The 17,596-nt window shown below is 40.1% G+C and overlaps 1 protein-coding gene across 3 annotated transcripts in view; it reads left to right on the forward strand.

The window, feature by feature from the left end:
* LOC309700966 (receptor tyrosine-protein kinase erbB-4-like) overlaps window positions 1-17,596 on the forward strand; it is a 371,528-nt gene that overhangs the window by 281,949 nt on the left and 71,983 nt on the right. For all 3 annotated transcript variants that reach the window (XM_082524896.1, XM_082524894.1, XM_082524895.1), the window contains exons 16-17: window positions 3,334-3,378; window positions 10,938-11,070. In XM_082524896.1, coding sequence (XP_082381022.1) covers window positions 3,334-3,378; window positions 10,938-11,070 — 178 coding nt within the window. The remainder of the gene's footprint in view (window positions 1-3,333; window positions 3,379-10,937; window positions 11,071-17,596) is intronic.

Genomic DNA, 17,596 nt, shown 5'->3' on the forward strand with positions numbered 1-17,596 from the left:
AATAATCATATAGTTGTCACAGAACAGGACATTAGAGACTAAACTGTTTTGTTATACTAAGCTATAAATATGATTAATTCTGCTGTAAAGTTGGGGATTTTAACATGGGGTGTATCATGGCTCACTTTTGAAGTTAGCCTCAAGTGGCTATTAGTAGTGTCTTGTTTTGCATATAAGTAGTGGGTTTTAAAATTGGACTAAAGTAATAGTTTAACTTTCAGAAAATATACAGATTTGCTCTCTTGCTAACAGTTAGATTTTCTGCTAGTGGGGAGACTATTATGGAAGAAGCCGAACAGTGGGGACTGGTAAGACAGACAGAAGATGATGAGTGAGGTGCTGAGGTGGAGCTTGTCTCTGCAAACAAAGTTAGACTTCTGAATCCTAGCAACAGGGCTGGCGAGACGATGTGCAGTAGAAAGGAACTTAATGTTCATTCTCTAACATGGCAGGAGGTCATTTTATTTTACTGCAGCTAGCCTGTAAATGTTGATAGTATCAGTGCAGCTTTAAAGAGACATGGAAAGGAGAATTTTCGAAGTAGAGGGGATGACAAAGGATGGAAAAGGTACAAATTATTTACAGATACACAAGTTGAAGATCAAGAATATTATATATATATATTAAGAATATTATATTATATATATATTAATATTAATATTATCTTGTATAGAATCGGTACCTTGTTTAAGGACACGTTCACATGGCAGGTCACTCATTAGACGACTTTCCTGACAAAAAATAATCCCTGGCTTGTTGTGTCTGTTGTCAGAAAAGTCCTTTGTTCTCTGCTAATGCAGAAAGAAAACTGATTGAAAACACACACACACACACACACACACACACACACACACACACACACAACACAACACTGGATACAGACACTGATTACTTGCTAATTAGCTATTTGGTACACCATTTAATTGACAACCAAGTGACTTTTGAGGAGCCACAGTTGTCACCGATTTAATTCCAAAGTTAGCCTGCTCTCCTAATTTGCTAAGCAATTTGTTGTGTCGTGTGTGCTCACACAGCCTTCGCGTGCACACACACCGAAGCATTCAAAACCTGTTCTCCTGTGTCTTTCTTGTTGTTCAAAAGTCCTCCACTCAAGGATCTGGAATTAATGAGCAGCTAAGAGTCTACTCTAATCACTTCCAGCTTACCTAGTGTTAACAACACTTCTTACTGATCGCTGTGCTTTCACCACCATCCTGCTTTGATTGTTCCGATAGGAAGAAACAAAGATAAACTTGTATTTCTTGTTCTTGGAGAAAAAGATAAATGTGATTCTTCGAAAGATAAAGAGTGATATCTCACAAGAAACACTACAGCATTCTTCTTTTCAGTCATCAAACATTTCACGGCAGGGCCAATTAACAATGAAATGATTGATAATTTAATAAATGTGATGGAAACATGTATTGTAGACATTGGAGAGACTAAATTCTTTCAGCACAAACCTCACTGATGTTAAATGGACTGAAAAACAAGATGTGCAAAGAAAGAATAAAGCATAATTAAAAGCAGTAAAGTAGGCTTACCTGCAAATTGTATACAAGCTCAGAACGTTTAAGGTATAAGATGTAGCTGCCATGTTACATTGAGGCTACACTGAGACTTTGATAACATTGCTCACAGCTAGATGAGATATGCAGTACTTACTGATGGTTGTCATAGCGAAGCTGTGGACCAGGGTGTCCAACTCCAGGCCTCAAGGGCCGGTGTCCGGCAGGTTTTAGATCTCACCCTGGGTCAACACACCTGAATCAAATGATTAGTTCATTACCAGGCATCTGGAGAACTTCAAGCCATTTGAATCAGCTGTGTTGGATCAAGGCAACATCTAAAACCTACAGGACACTGGCCCTTGAGGCCTGGAGTTGGACACCCCTGCTTTAGACTATCTTAAAACCATAGATACCCCGAGTATCTATCCACTGTAGTCCACAAGATCATCTAGGAACTTAGCTGATCAGTAGGTAGTGATATTGTACATGAATGTTAGGTCTGCAGCAGAAGTTACCATCACCCTTGTGAAAAGTACATTTTTGTAACAATAAAAACGCAGCATTAACCCTGAACTAAGCCCTCAAATACTCTACGTTGTAGTGTAGGCATCAGGTTTTCCTAAGGCAGGAAGAATCTTCAAGGAAATGTATAATGAGGTCAATGCGTTCGAAAGGCTCCACCATGGGTTGACCCATACAGGCCTCGCCCAAAATACAGATAGCTTACCCAATAAAATGGTTAACTCCAAAAAGCTTGTCGCACATACGTATACAGTCACATTGCTCTTTTACCTCTGTTTTTCTCTCTCCACCAATCCTTGAAGGAAACACATGCTGCTATCTATCAATTTGATCAATTCTAATGCTTTACTTTGTTTTTTAGGGAGTAGGAAGTCTTGTCCATCTGCCACGTGTCTCTGGGCAGGTAGCGTGCGGTGGGTTTTGAAAGCTGCTTTTGTAAATGTAAATTTTTGTAAATACAGAGAGCGGAAAAACCCCAAAGAGCTGAGGAGATTTGCATATTTAGGTGATTATTATCTGTGTATTCATCACTTGGGCGGCTCCTTTTTCCTCACTGACAAGCTGTCATTATGCTCAGCCGTTTATCAAGCAGACATGCAAACAGTATAACACCACTGCAATAAAACTGTATGCCATAAAAGGCTTTAGATTCTTTTAAGAAATATCCCTGCAGCTTCCATATTTAAGGTAAATGCCACTTTATAAAGCTGTGTGAGGAATGAGGGTGGCTGTTAATACCACTAGAAGGCCCGACAGTAAATCCTGTCATACCAGAATATGTGAATCTTGACCTCCATTCTCTAAAACTTTAGATCACAAGTTCACACCCAACATTTCTCAACCTCATTACTGTTTTATGTCGCTAAAATGAGGAAATGCTCAGTGGAGTCAGAAATGGCCTTATTGTGCTCTTTTTTAAATTGCCGTTATTAATCTTTTATAACTATTGAAAGTTTTCTTTTTAGATTGATATTTGTCTCTTTCCCATTGATTTCCCCATAGGTTTGAAACAGCACTTTGGTTTGAACTAAATGATGTATGTTGGGATGTTTGTTGGGTTTTTTGTCTCAGCCCAGAAATCCATTGAAATAGCACGTGAACCAAATGAGAACAAACAAGCCTTCCAGCTCACACACCTCTTCGTGTCATATTGACAAGCGGTCAGCCATGCTCGGGATTCAATATTTCACAGGTCCCTGCCCAGTGACAGCTGATTGACGTGGAAGAAAAGCAACATGAGGTTTACTCATAACCTGTCCCCGATTTAATGGATGATCTCTCTGGTTTCTCTGCCCTGCAGGTGCGTCGGGCCAAGACTCCAAGATTGTGTTGGGATGATGGACAGGTAAGGCATCTCAGGATACATTTGTGATGTGGGACTGGGAGACCACCATCAGATCCTGCTAAAACTCATTAAAGTTTCTGTTAAATCCCGTACCTTATGATGCTCATTAACAACAGTGTAGTCCATCTGACAGGTAACATGGGAATCTTATGTTGTTGTCTAAGCTTGTGCTAAGCCTTCGTCTGGTCCAATTATGTTACTTTGACTGTGTCTGATATGTGTAGATGGAACCAGCAAGGGGAAAAAAAAGAAAACAAAAATCCTCTGAAAACCTTAACAGATGTGGGATAGAAGGTATGGAGGACCAAAAGTGCCAAAAGATATTTACAAAATGTTTCTTTTATTTGATTATAAATGATGATTTTGGTCCTTTGTATGTTGTAAATTTTTGCTTGAAAAACTGATATTAGCAACATTTTTATATTTATATTTTATATTTATATTGTCCTTCTTATTTAAAATTTAATTTTACATTTTTAGTTAACTTTTTAATTTTAATTTCGTTATTATATTTATTTTTCAGTGATGGCAAAAGCAGTACTTGGGTGGCCAAAAGAAAAATATACATTAAGAAACTGCCATTAAAAGCACCAGTCTTTATATTAAGTATATTTATACGTTTTTGGTCACGTTTTTATTTTTATTTTCTTCTTTTTACATTCTTTTGAGCATTCTAAATAAGACCGTCTGTCATTGGAAGTGTTCTGTGGTATCAGTTTTTTATCCTTTAGAGAGACGGCATCCTGCGGTGAGATGATTGCTAATTTCTAATCAGGCTGAAAGCCCCCTCCTCGTTTGGTAATGAAGCAGAAATGCACAAAAAAAATTCTAATTAATAACGGGGAAATAATACACATAAGCAAATGAAAACAGAATTGAGTATTCTTCTAATACTTTATCAAATAATTTGTTTATACGTTTATTTAATAATGTCATGGTGCATTTAATGGCTTAATTTATTTATTTATTTTTATATATCTGTTTACTTGGACTTGTCATAGTGACACATCAGTTTTAGGCCTTTTAACACATTGGAGAGGGTATAAAGGAATTGTGAATCTTTTAAATGAATCTTTTCATTGATAATTAAAAGATGCAAAACTGATAACACTTTAATAACTAACTGATGATGGGAAGCCACTTCTGTAAAGTAGCTGTGTAAAGTATGAAGATGGAAAGCTGTGGGAAAGAGTAAAGAAAAAATGAACTTGTCAGCACGTTTTAGCTCCATTTTGATTATTATGTTGACAGACCACCACCAGAGACTCCTGACATAATAGCTAGTTCTGTAATTACAATCACTGATCTGCTACGTTAGTGTTTTTTCATATCTAAGAACATTCAGGTTAAATTGGGTAAAAGACGCTACCTCTTTTTTGATCCACAGCACGGTGAATCATTTAAACACTCAGAATTAGAATGGCAGATGGTAAATATAGTGCACCAAGTAGTGATTTCATTACGTGCAGGGTCATAATCAGGGTTTAGAAAATAGTGAGGCTTTTTTTCACTTAATCTATCACATTTTAGGGGTAAAACGTTTGCCCCACTGACCAGTAGCCTAAACTTCTAAATAAACTAGATCAAAGCATTACAACACAGTCAAATTTTGAAAACTTAAAAAAAAAAACAGCTTTCCTTTTCTGGTATGTGGAAATATGGAATCATCCCTTCATTTGAAATGTTAAAAAAAAGCATTTGGGAAAAAAAGTTACTACACAACAGCAGAAACCATTCGTCATGAGTCACACTTCGACCTAACACCTCTAAACGCAACCCAGTCAGAGGCACAGTAGGGCCTTTTCAGAGTCTTTTCAAAGTAAAAGCCATCTAGAGCAGCGATCACCAACCCCCGGGCCTTGGACCGGTACCGGTCCATGAGTCGTTTGGTACCGGGCCGCGAGAGTAGAGGCTCAAGTGTGAAATGTATGCTTTTCGGGGTTTTTATCGGTTTTCAGCGTTATTTTGTTATTGTTTTTATCGTTAACTCGGTTTTCCTGGGTCTTTTCACGTGTGTTATGAATAAATCTTCTTTTTTTTGGTACCAGTACTAGTTTTATTTTGTTGTAATTATCCGCGACACCTTAAAGGCCGGTCCGTGAAAATATTGTCGGGCATAAACCGGTCCGTGGCGCAAAAACGGTTGGGGACCGCTGATCTAGAGCGTCACATTACCCCAGTTTTACTCTTTTTTTCACTGACTTCCTGTCTATTTAAGAATGGATTTTAAAATTCCGTTGCTTGTTTTTAAGTCTTTGAATGGGCCCCCCTCCCCTTATTTATCTGAGCTTTTAAGTATCCAGACTCCTGCTACGGCACTAAGGTCCTCTACTGTTCTTATAATACTTGTAGGCCCTACACTGTGGACCCGCTACCCCTGAACACCAGATCTGATAATAATTTAGGGGCCTTCATGTTGTTACCCAAAGCTCGCCTGTTTTCCCTGGCTTTTAGAGAATTTAGTGCTTTCGGTTTAGTTGTTTTAAATGTGCTATGCAAATAAAGTACAAGTTGAAGGTGCCAATTTTTACCATCCTACAGAGGTCCAGACATCAATTAACTCATAGCTGGTTATGCCCAATGTTGTGTGTTACTTTTGTTGGCTAATCCTCTCCCAGATTTTTGTGCTAAAAGGAAACACATAGGTGCATTTGCCAAACTGTTGAACTTTTTTATAAAACCAGGATCTGATATTGAAATGGGACTTGGCTGCTATTATATCTTGGCTTAGTAAAGTACAAAAACAAATTAAAAAGATCACACTTTTAAAATACAGAATTTTATTATTATTATTAAGATACAAGACTAAATGTTCAAAAGGCTGAAAGAGCAGGTGGCAGCAAGAAATCCCCAAAATACATAAAAGCAGCTGCGTTACCAGCTACGGCACAGAGAACCGTATTACTATTATTAACAAAAGGGCAAAACAACAGCATGCAAGTAGGGTTAAGAACATGTGGTGAACCTAAACAGCCCGAGGACGACAACAGTTCTATTAAAACACCCATAAAAGACAATTAGAGCAAATTCTAAAGAGAGACGGAGTCATTAGAATTTAACCAAACCAGTATACCAATAAAAACAGAAGCCACGAGGTCCTCTTAAACCCAGAAAATTAGACCTTTTTACTTTCCTCTGGGAGTCTTTTGCTGAGTCTCCGGGTTCTTCTTCTGCTCTTACAGCGGCGTTATTCCCCTGTCTCATCTGATGACCCTGTGTCACTTGTCTTGCTATAAAACCTATCCTCCTAATTAAAGTAGTCCTTTCCCTTGTTTAGCGCTGTCTCACTCTGTAATTTGTGTCACTGCCAGTTTCTCATCTTCTTTTGTTTGTTCTTTTTTCTCCCCCCTCCTGCCTTCTCCTTATTTCTCACCTCCTATCTACAGCTCCCCCCACCCCTTACACTTCCTTTATTTGTTGTTTCTCCTTGTCTGTCTTCCCCTCTCGACCTAATCATTTCAAACTGCCGCATTACTATTCACCACATGGCCGTATATCTCATTATGTCGAAGCCCACAGCCTCTTTGTAAATTTCAAGCTCCCCCTTCTTTAAGTCCATCACAATCGATATGGCAAATGCTGCGGCACCTTCCTCTACCAGAGCACCGTGGTACACAAGTCTTCCATTAGCCGCTAATGGCTTCCACAACTAATAGAGTTTTCAACTTCAGGTATCAGGTGGGAGCAGGTGTTATTTTATGCTATGCGGTTGTGTTGATTCTGCCATCGGCAAGAAGGGGAAAATGGAATACAGACTGGAAAGAAAGAGAAGAAGAATGAGGGTAACAAAAGAAAAGAGTGTTATTAAGAAAAGAATTGAGTAGTAGCGTAACACTAGACACAAGTGAAAGGGGTATGTAAATGGCAAATGCATTAGTGCCATCATTAGTGAAGAGAAATAGCTTTTAACTTCCAACCTTTAGGCTTGCCTTAAGCAAGATTCACCTCAGAAGATGGAGAAGCAATTTGCGAAGGGTAGGTACTGTTAATTTCTCATTTGTTCGAAATTTGAAAGTCAGTGAAAACTAATTCGTATGAGTTGCTGGGCTTGGATTAACTATAAGGAAATCCAGCGCGGTGGCTCCTTTAATAAAGCAAGTAAAAGGATCACATAGCCTCAAAGGCTTTTATCTTCTGACCTGTGAAAATGGAAGTACCCTTCAATTAGAAATTGCTCTGTGCTCTATAGGGTGGGACTGTTTGGTGAAATGGGTTAGGGAAGGTAGTAAAAATAGCTGTGTGTGTCCGAGGTTGTTTATTATTGCATGTCGCTGCAACAACATGAGGGAAGGTGTGAGCAACTTGAGAAAGACTGGCCACAGTCACATTAAGGATTGTGGGTGGTTGCTGGTGGGAGATTGGACTGTTTGAAGAGTAAGGCATGAGTCGGGGAGGTGATCTAAGAAGTCATGAGCCATGCAGCAAGGGCAGAAAAAAGGAAAATACTTGCAAGAAGAGTTAAACCAACCCGGTTTTCATTCCAGGGGCGTCAAATACTGTCTCACTGTCGAAGCTGCTGGTGTCTCAGAGATAGGTGCAAAGTGTCCTTTGGCATCTGTGCGAAGACAGCCCTGGTCTCGCAAATCATCTCATATGGACCCATTGATGTCATTTAAATCAGCAGTGTTATTGTTATGTATGTTATTGTTTTTCACCTAAACCCAACCCAATTATCTTAATAGGTTTGGTGCATAAACCAAATAAATTTTAGTGTGCAAATCAAACCAACAGCTTTTGGTCCAATAACCTAATCAAGTAGTTCTTGGTGCATAAACCCTACAAAGTACTTTTAGAAGCTCAAAGCATGACAAGTAGTTTTTGATCCCTAAACCTAGCCAAGTAGATTTTGGTATCAAAACCTAATCAAGCAGTTCTTGGTGCATAAACTCAACTAAGTAGTTTTAGCAGTGTAAAGTCCGCCAAGTAGTTTTTGGTGTCTAAACCTAGCTAGGTAGATTTTGGTGTGTAAAAACAACAAAGTAGTTTAAAGAACACAAAGCCAGACAAATCTTTAGTGGGTAAACCAAAACAAGTAGTTTTCAGTCCAAAGACCTAATCAAGTAGTTCTGGGTGCATAAACCCAACTAAGTAGTTGTAGAAGCATTAAGCCTGAGAAGTAGTTTTTAATGCCCAATCCTAGACAAGTAGATTTTGGTGCATAAACCGAACAAAGTAGTTTTAGACGCATTAGACGTAGACACATAGGAGTGTAAAGCCGGCCAAGTAGTTTTTGGTATCTAAACCTCATCTTAGCTTTTTTTCCCCCCTACATCTAATAATTTAGACTTTACTGAATAGTTTTTGGTACGTAAATCTAACCTAGCAGGGAGAAAAAGTGAAGAAAACAATGCACAGCTTCTGTCTGATAAATGTGCGATTTTCTGTCCTACTGTTTTGGACTTCTGTTTCCCCTCACCCAGACCGATCATGGCATCCCGTCACATTTGCCTTGTTCTGTCATAGGTGTCTTCACCAAGCACCTCAGGCACATTTCCTTTACCTTAGAATACAAAACAGCTTAAGATGACTGTTGTTGAAAACTGGAGCATCAGTAAAATTCAATATTTAAAACAAGACTACTATGTTATTAGGGCTGAACGATTATGGAAAATAATCTAATTGCGATTTTTTGCCCCAATATTGCGATTGCGATGCGATATGCGATTATTTTTTAAGGTATTTGTCTTCTGTATTATTAAACAAAGACAAGCAATACATCATATAGTATGGCCAATACTATATTACATTAATTTTAAACTGTTCTTTCCTGGAAGACAGACCTCTGTTATGATGACATGAGGTGATGCATGAATTGATGACTGACATTTTTATTTAACTTCTTCAATCACAACAGTATATTTGAACATACACAATAGTTTATTTTTAGCTTACAAACATCTGAGCATAAAGTGCTGACAAGGAACCCTGGTGTAAACATTAAAATGAAAGTCAGTACAATGTGCAGATTGCAGAAATATACATAAAAAAAATCAGTGGCTTTACCACACTCAGTTTTTCGACATCTGTGAACTACTAGACAGTCATTCAATTAAAAAATAATATTAAATAAATAAAACTAATAAATAAAAAATACACACATCTTACTGATCTCTGCAGTCAGTAACATTACACATAAAGTGCAAACATAATAGCAATTGTATAAACACACACACAAACACGCCTTTAAAATTTAAAGGCGTGAAATTGGACGGTCTAGCCTTCTGATTAGCGTCACCGCTGTCTCGGTGGAGTTTAATAAACTCGGCCGTCTGCTTCTTGCTATCTAAAATATAACCAGACACTGGTGTAAATTCTCGACTGTCTCATACTTCTGTTTAATAAGTTTTCTGTTTGACGTTTAGTCAGCTGTGTGAAAACCAAGGAGGAACCCACCCGGGGGATTAATAAAGTTTTATTTTATCTAATCTAATAACTTTAATCTCAGCCAAACCGATTTACTCACGAACAAACAAAACACTGAAAAAAGCCCAACAATAACATTTTTAGGTTGTCTAAGTGACTTATATATTACGTTTAACCCGAGCAGCGAAACTCCGCGGTGATCTGAAAATGATGTGCCGGGAGTTGTGCCGTTCTCGGCCGCATCAGTAACCCTCGAGCTCCCGGCTAGCTGTCGAGCTGGTGGGTAGCAGACGCCTCTGAAAACGTCGAAGCACTTTTGCAAATATGGGATATCTTGATAAACCGAGCAGATATTTGATGTTTACACAACTACTTTCTCGCCTGAAAATATGTTAAAAGTTTATTTTGTGACCCAGAAAGATTAGTATGAGTAATTTTAAAACTTAGTAGCGGCCGCCATTGCTGGAAACTGGAGTTTGGCTGGGCCGCGCTATGAATTCTGGGATATGGTAGTAATTTGGACAGCCTTCGGCGCGTTGCTGTGACGTAATCGGTCTACAAATGCGGCCTCAGGAGGATGCAGCCCATGAATTGTATAATATAATCGCAGTATAATCGCAGCCTTTGCGGTTAGAAAATTGCACTTGATCATGTCGCGATATTATCGCAAATGCGATATATCGTTCAGCCCTATATGTTATCATCCAGTGTTGCTGTGTGCAGTTAAAGGGACACTTTGTCTATGAAACATCAGCGGCTTCAGTATTAGATGCCCGGTGATGAGTGTGTGTCAGCCTTACATTAGAAGCATTTTGACCGATTAAAAATCGACAGTTTAACTGTGCGAAACACGGCACAAACAAGCTATTTAATTGCTGCTAGCAGATGCTGAAAAAGGCTCTTAGCAGAACATTGTTTGTTTTCCACATGGCTCCACTGACATCAAACGATCTCTTAGCCCAACAGAAATGGGCCGCTCCACTAATAAACTTTTATGGCGATCTTGAAGCGAGCATCGCATTTTTCCGGCAGAAGACTCAATTTGACCTTCAGGGGTTAAATCTAAAGGGTGTTGGAGCAGATTGGATAATTTGTCAGCACTGGCTGAGGTTTGCACTTTATTGCAGTGTGCTCGTTAGTTTCTTAATGTTTCAGCAGTGTTCATGTTTTTTTTCTCTCTTCCCCTGTCTCTACAGGACACCCCTGATAGCAGCTGGAGTCATCGGCGGCCTATTCATCATCGTCATTCTGGCGCTCAGCGTGGCCGTTTATGTTCGCCGCAAAAGCATCAAAAAGAAGAGGGCCTTGCGGCGTTTCCTGGAGACAGAGGTGAGAGAGTAGAGGGTAGAGCAAACATATTGGGAGGTTTCTCCTCACCTGTGTTTTCTGAATGCTTTCAGCTGAATTAAGTTTCCTTAAAAGGTTTCATTGCACTAAACCTTTAAGGAAACCTTGAAATATTAAACCTTGGCTAAGGTACTTAGCCAAAGCAGCCAGCGCAAAGGAAGGTTGGAAAATTATGCATGGTCACCGCTGCCCATCGATCTTGCCTTGAAGAAGGTTCATTTCTGGGAAGCGTTAGAGAGCGGAGCGGACTTCATTATCAAAGGTGAAAGTCAAAGATCGGGAAGGGTGCAGGGTTTATATAAGCATCCATGCTTTGGTCCATGCCTTTTATGGTGCTACAGGACTCTCTCACACTGTTTCCTCCAGCAGTCATATCATCACTGCAGGTCCGCCGAGTTGGCCGTGCCCGTAGGTGGGGTAGGCTGCTTGTCATTCTGGATTAGGATAATTTACAGGTAGAGGCAGCAGTGTTATAGACAGCTGCCAGGCAGGAGATGGAATTAGAGGAGTGCAGCCATGGGCAGTTTCTGCCTCATCCCAGCCATGCACATCCATCTTAATCAAGCAGGCCCTGCTCAGACAGCCGCTTGACCCGGAGGGAAGTCTTCACTCCGTGCAGATTCGCTAATGTAGTGTCACGGAGCAGGAGGGGGTGGCTGAGAAGGATTCAGGTTGGGGGATGGGGATCCGCTTGACCCTTTTTTCTTTGTTTTTTTTGCATTTCTCTGTTCAATGTTCATTCAGTGCTGCAGCAGGAAAGCCTGAAATAAGGCCAGCATAACCTTTTTCCCCCTCCCCTTCATTCCCTGAGGGGACGTGTAAAAGTAATTACACATAAAATCTTAAACGCCTCTGGCCCAGGGGCTACACAGATTAAGAGCAGGTCACAGGTTCCGCCCACATGCTCACATATTAGCAGCCGTGGAGTGTCCTGAGCTGGACGTTTAACCTCAGTCTTTTGGCGGTTACCGCGTACGAGAGCATCAGCCGAACGGCGAAAGGACAAAAGCAGTGGATCGATGCCATTACCTGACAGTTGTGATCGGTGCCTGAATATGTAATTCCCCTACTGTAATTTAAAATAATAGAAAGATTAAAATTTCAGTCCAGATTCCTGTTATTTATTGCTGGTTCTAGAAGGGATTAGGTTCTCCATTTGATTTTCGTTTTCCCTTAAATGTATCATCTCATTGTGCATGCACGCACTACTCTCTCCATCTGAATGCTTTCCCGCGCTCTCGCCCTCCCGGCATCCTTTAAAAAAAAAAAGACCATGCGCTTTTGCAGTTTATATCACGCTTTTTTTTTTTTTTTTTTGGCTGATGAAACTACGTGATAGGCTTTGGACGGCCGAGTGCAGATTCTCTATTCAAACGAATAATGGAGCTGACTCTGTGTCTGTGAATGGAGATCAAGCTTGTCTGGATGAGGGATTTGGGGGACGGCGCCGGGCTCTGGGACTCCCCCTCTCTCTCCTTATCTGCCATAGCTTTTTTAAACAGAGTGCTCACCTCCTGCGTCAGACGGGAGGGAAAGATGCCTCCAGTGCATGCTGTCAGAACGTGATCTGAGCGCCCGACTCTGCATTTCCATATCAAGGACACGTGTGAAGGCTGTTGCACTGTGTTGACTTGCAAAAAAAAAAGGAAAGAAACACTCACACTCACTCTGCCATTTCACTGTTCTCCCTTTCTTTCAGTATTTTCTCTGTTTTACTATTCACCGTCTGTCTCTCGTCGTGTCCTCACCTTCTCGTTTTTTCCCTGAACAGACGCTTTATTCCTCTGTCATCTTAACTTCCTGTTTTTGTTTTGGTTTTGGTTTTTCCTCCTTCTGTCTCGCTCTCCCTCACCTCTCTCTTCACCCCCTCACATACTGTGGAGCCTTTTTGATGAAGCCCCTGAAAACAGATTGCTTTCACACAGGGGACAGGCGGCACAAACAGCAGCAGTCCCCTCACTGCTACAGCGTGACCCCAGGGTTTTGACCTTTGAACCCAGCTCAGTGAAGTAGGACTAATGCCTTTGAATCCTCCGATGCCCCGCCCCTCGATCCCCCTCATCTCCCCCTCCCCCCAAGGTCCTTCTTCTAGCTCCTTTGTACAGGTGTGAGTGTTTCAGCACCACGGGTGAGGACAGCTCCCCTGCTGCTCATACGCTCTCTTACATGAAGGGTTTCAGCATGGACAGCTCCTGTTGTTCACCCCAAGGCAGGCTGACTGAGCAGAGGCATGGGGAATCATCAGAAATGCATGCAACTGAAGTTTATGTTAAATTTAAGCCAAGATCTGAGAAATTCAAACCAAATATGACACCTAATATGTCACAGCAAATGTTAAACAAAGAGAATATACATGACACGCATTGTGGAACGTATGAAAGTTAACCCTCTGAGGCTTGAACCGTGAAACCTTGTGGCGAATAAAAAAAGAGATTAAATATCACATTGCGTAAATCAGGTTTAATTTGGAGCTTCATTTTTGCTACAGATGACATTTTTGTTCAGTTTTATTGCTTACTACACTGATGATGTAGCAGTCTCAAAAATTCAAAAAACCCCATGTATTAAATATGATATACTTGGCATTAAAGGATTAAGGTACAAATTTGTGTTTTATATTACATCCAGCCTCTCGGTTTTCTCATACATAAGGATACATAGCATAAAATTACATAAACCTCTTTAGAAAGGGCTAATAACCTGGGATATACTCCAAATACTCCGAAGCCCAAAATCATCCAATGAGAGGCACTTCTGCAAACCGAAGCGCCTTGTTTTTTGGGGTTTTCTTTTTTCGAGAGGTCAGAGAAGAATGTCTGGGCTGGTTTGAGCTGACAGAGAGGTTACGGTAACTTGGATAAACCACTCTTTACAGCAGTGGTGAGCAGGAAAGCATCTCAGAAATGCCCAGCATGTCAAAGCTTGAGGCAGACGAGGCAGAAGACACAGCTGAGTTCCACTCCTGTCAGCCAGCAAGAGTAATCGGAGGCAGTAGCGGGCACCAGGCTCAAAAGAGCTGGACAGTTGAAGACTGGAAATAAAAAAAACCCAACATAGCCTGGCAGAAATCCCAGCTCTGCAGAGGTCTCGTTTTTTCTTTCTTTTGCTGATTAGCTGGATCAGGTGTCAGGTGTGTTGTGCTAATCAAGAAATAATCAGGTGTGGGTTCTGAGGACCAGGACTGTTTGTTTCTGTGATTTGATTTCTTTCCTCAGTGGACTTTTTATAGGCATGCACTGCGCTTCTGTAATCAAAAAATAAATGGACTCATTAAAGAAACAAATACTCAACTGAAGGCATCGGTCCATTTAGATATCTATGTATCTACATTTTTGTTGTTTCTTTATATTACTGTGTCTAAATTGTTATGGTCACTTTTATTCTTCAGCACAGTCTGAACTCTCTTAGGCAGCTTTCTTTAAGTCGTATTCAGGAATAGTTCTCCAGGCTTCTTGAAGGACATTCAAAGCTCTTCTTTGGATGTTTCTGCCTTTTGTTCTGTTCTCTGTCAACATGATCTCACACTGCTTCAGTAATGTTGAGGTCCGGACTCTGGGAAGGCTGATCCATGACTGATAGTGCTCCACTGTGTGTTTTTCTATGCAGGTATGATTTTACTGCATTGGCATTTTGGTTGGGGAGCATTGTCATGCTGAAAAATGAAGCTGTTGTTAATCAGATGTGTTCCAGATATTTTTGCATTGTGGATCAAAATCTGATGGCACTTTTCTGTGTTCATAATTCATCAATTTTTGCAAGATCTCCAACACCAATCTGGATTCATCACTCGTTTAGACCTATTGTTACTGATTTTCAGTCCAGTTTTTGTGTAATTTTCATCCCTCAGCTTTTTATCCCTGTTTCCTTTCCTTAAGCATTTTTGACAGCACCCTTCCACAAAGACCATTTCTGATGACACTTCAGTGTTCAGTAGATGATCAGCTGAAGGTCCGGATGCATCTCTTATCTCCTGTATCAGGTCTTTGCTGGATTATTTCCTGTTTCTTAAGGATGTGCTTCAGATCATTCTTTTAGGCCTGACACTTCTTCTTTTGTCCTCCACTTTTCCTCAAATTTTTTAAGGACACACTCCACACCATGCTGAGAAATGCCAAATGTTTGGCAATAGCTCTTTGCGAATTACTTTGTTTTGTGACAGCCTGCTAGTAACAAAGTGCCTAAAGATACAATTTAAAATTGATTCTTTGTTAAGTTAACTGTATGTCTAGACAAAAACACTGGTTCATCCCTTGAATTAGGAGCCTTTACTGTGCTTGACTGATTCATATGTCAGTGCTAAATGGTTTAACAAACAAAAACGTTCAGGCACAAGGACTGGACTGAAAATGAGTGAAAAAGGAACCAATGTCCAAATAAATATTGTACTGTAAAATATCAAAGAAGAGCAGAAACGTTTGGAGTAACAGACAGTATAATACATACCGTATAATCAATGCTAACAACAACAGGGAAGTTAAGTAGGAAAGTAAATAACACAGGCAATTAATTTACAAGTAAATGTAAAAAAAAGAAAAACATTATTGATTTAATTATTTCATAATCAATCCCTATATTTAGTTATAATATTATCTTTGGTTTATTTAAAGTCATATTTATTAATTCATCAATTTTGGCACATTAGGTCCTCCATATTTTCCAAACTTAGCCTAAAGTAAAGAACTTTTTTCTTTTTAAATGATAACTGTGAAAGTTACTGAGTCTTTTTCAAGTGACAGGAGAGATGAGTAAGAAAAAGTCTGTTTCAGTCCATACAGCAGTGGAGGAATTAGTTACTGCTCGCCTTTCTCCAATATAGCACTCTTGTTTAAGCACTCTCGCCAGATTTGAATAACAAAGTCAATATAGCAAATTAAAAAAAACAAGGGTTGACCCAATGTACTTTCTGGCTGAGGCAAACTTATTAACATTCAAAGCCGCTAACCCCCCCACCACCACCACCACCACCACCACCACACACACAAACACACACACAACCCGCATTCGAATGAAGAGCAGACGATGCTGGTTGTTTAATAAAACAATGTTAGGTGCAAAGAAAATTCCTTTTTTGTGACCTTGTATGTCTCAGTCCATGTGTTTGAGTCTAATAGTTAGATGGCTATCACATTTTTACATTTGTAATTGTGAGGTTATTGTTATACAACATGTTTGTCTGGTATAAATTCCAGTGACCCAGTTTTAACCCCTATTAAATCACTGGTGCTTTCGTAAGTCCGACATCAGTCACTAAGAATCAAAATAAGCCAACAAAGTTCACCTGAAAATTGACCAGGCAGCAACACAGGCCCCGAGACCACCTACTGCGACTGCTCTGGGGCAAACGCTTGTGGCACGACAACGTTGTTTCACCTCAATATGTTTCAATTACAGCCAACACAACAAATGTAGCTCTTTGAATGGGTAATGCGAACATTAAAGCATGTACCCGAGGGTTTGCAGAGCAAGTTCATGTTTGAAGACACTGTTTACTTATTCAATACACAATAATTCTGTGAATGTATTCTAGCTCGAGGCTTGAACATACTGCTTATTTGTCCAATGAAGCATCCCAATCCTCTCCACCGCGCCACCAGTGAAGCTCATTTGGCAAAGGCACGGTGCATTATTAGCTGGTAAATAAAGTGGCGTGGTGAGTGTGTGCGAGAGTGAGAACGAGCTCAAGAGAGCTTCGTCGGCTACGGGTCTGTGTCTTATTTAATAGACCTCTCCTCTCCCTCTCCTCTCCAGTCCAGTCCAGCCTCATCCTAATGAAACAATGACAACTACAGCCTGTCACCATCTGCTCTTATTACTGCTCCATCACCACCTCCCTGTGCCTCATCTCTGCTCTCTCTTTCCAAATCACTCCATTTCTCTCCACCCACAGCGGCAATTGTTTTTTTTTTTGTTATTCTAGCAATGTATGCACACACACCGAAATGCAAAAAATGCTCTTTGCACAAATACCATGCTGATATGATGGATGTGACCAAAGCTTGCCCTTTCTGTTGAGGTAAATACATCCAGTCAGCAACCAGTCATTGCTAGAAAATTTCATATTTCATTTAAAGCCTCAGAGGCACACTGTATAGACGCAGTGATATACCCACTGTTTGTAAAGCCTGTCTTGGCTGTTTGGAGTCGGAGGTGAGCATAAGAGAAAAGACAGCTAAGTTATCAGGTAGAACTTGGAAGATTTATTAACAAGATGCAGGCATAGACTCTACGGGTGACCTTCAGAGACAGGTACCTGCTAATCAGGGTGAAGGAACATGCTAGAATATCACTCACCAAAACTAAAGAAATTACCTGTCTTTGACAGTCTGTTAGTGTAATCACCACAGAGTTAGCCATATTAATCATCAAAACAACTGCACTAAAATGGTCCTTAACAAAGCACAGGGATGTTAGAAATAAATTATGACATCTGATTATTGAACTCAGAACTTTTTATGCGCAGAAGGCAGTAAACATGCTTATTCTGCTGTAAACTTGGGCATTTTACCAT

This window comes from Aulonocara stuartgranti (assembly GCF_965226115.1).
Source record: "Aulonocara stuartgranti genome assembly, chromosome: 23".
NCBI classification, from domain to species: domain Eukaryota; kingdom Metazoa; phylum Chordata; class Actinopteri; order Cichliformes; family Cichlidae; genus Aulonocara; species Aulonocara stuartgranti.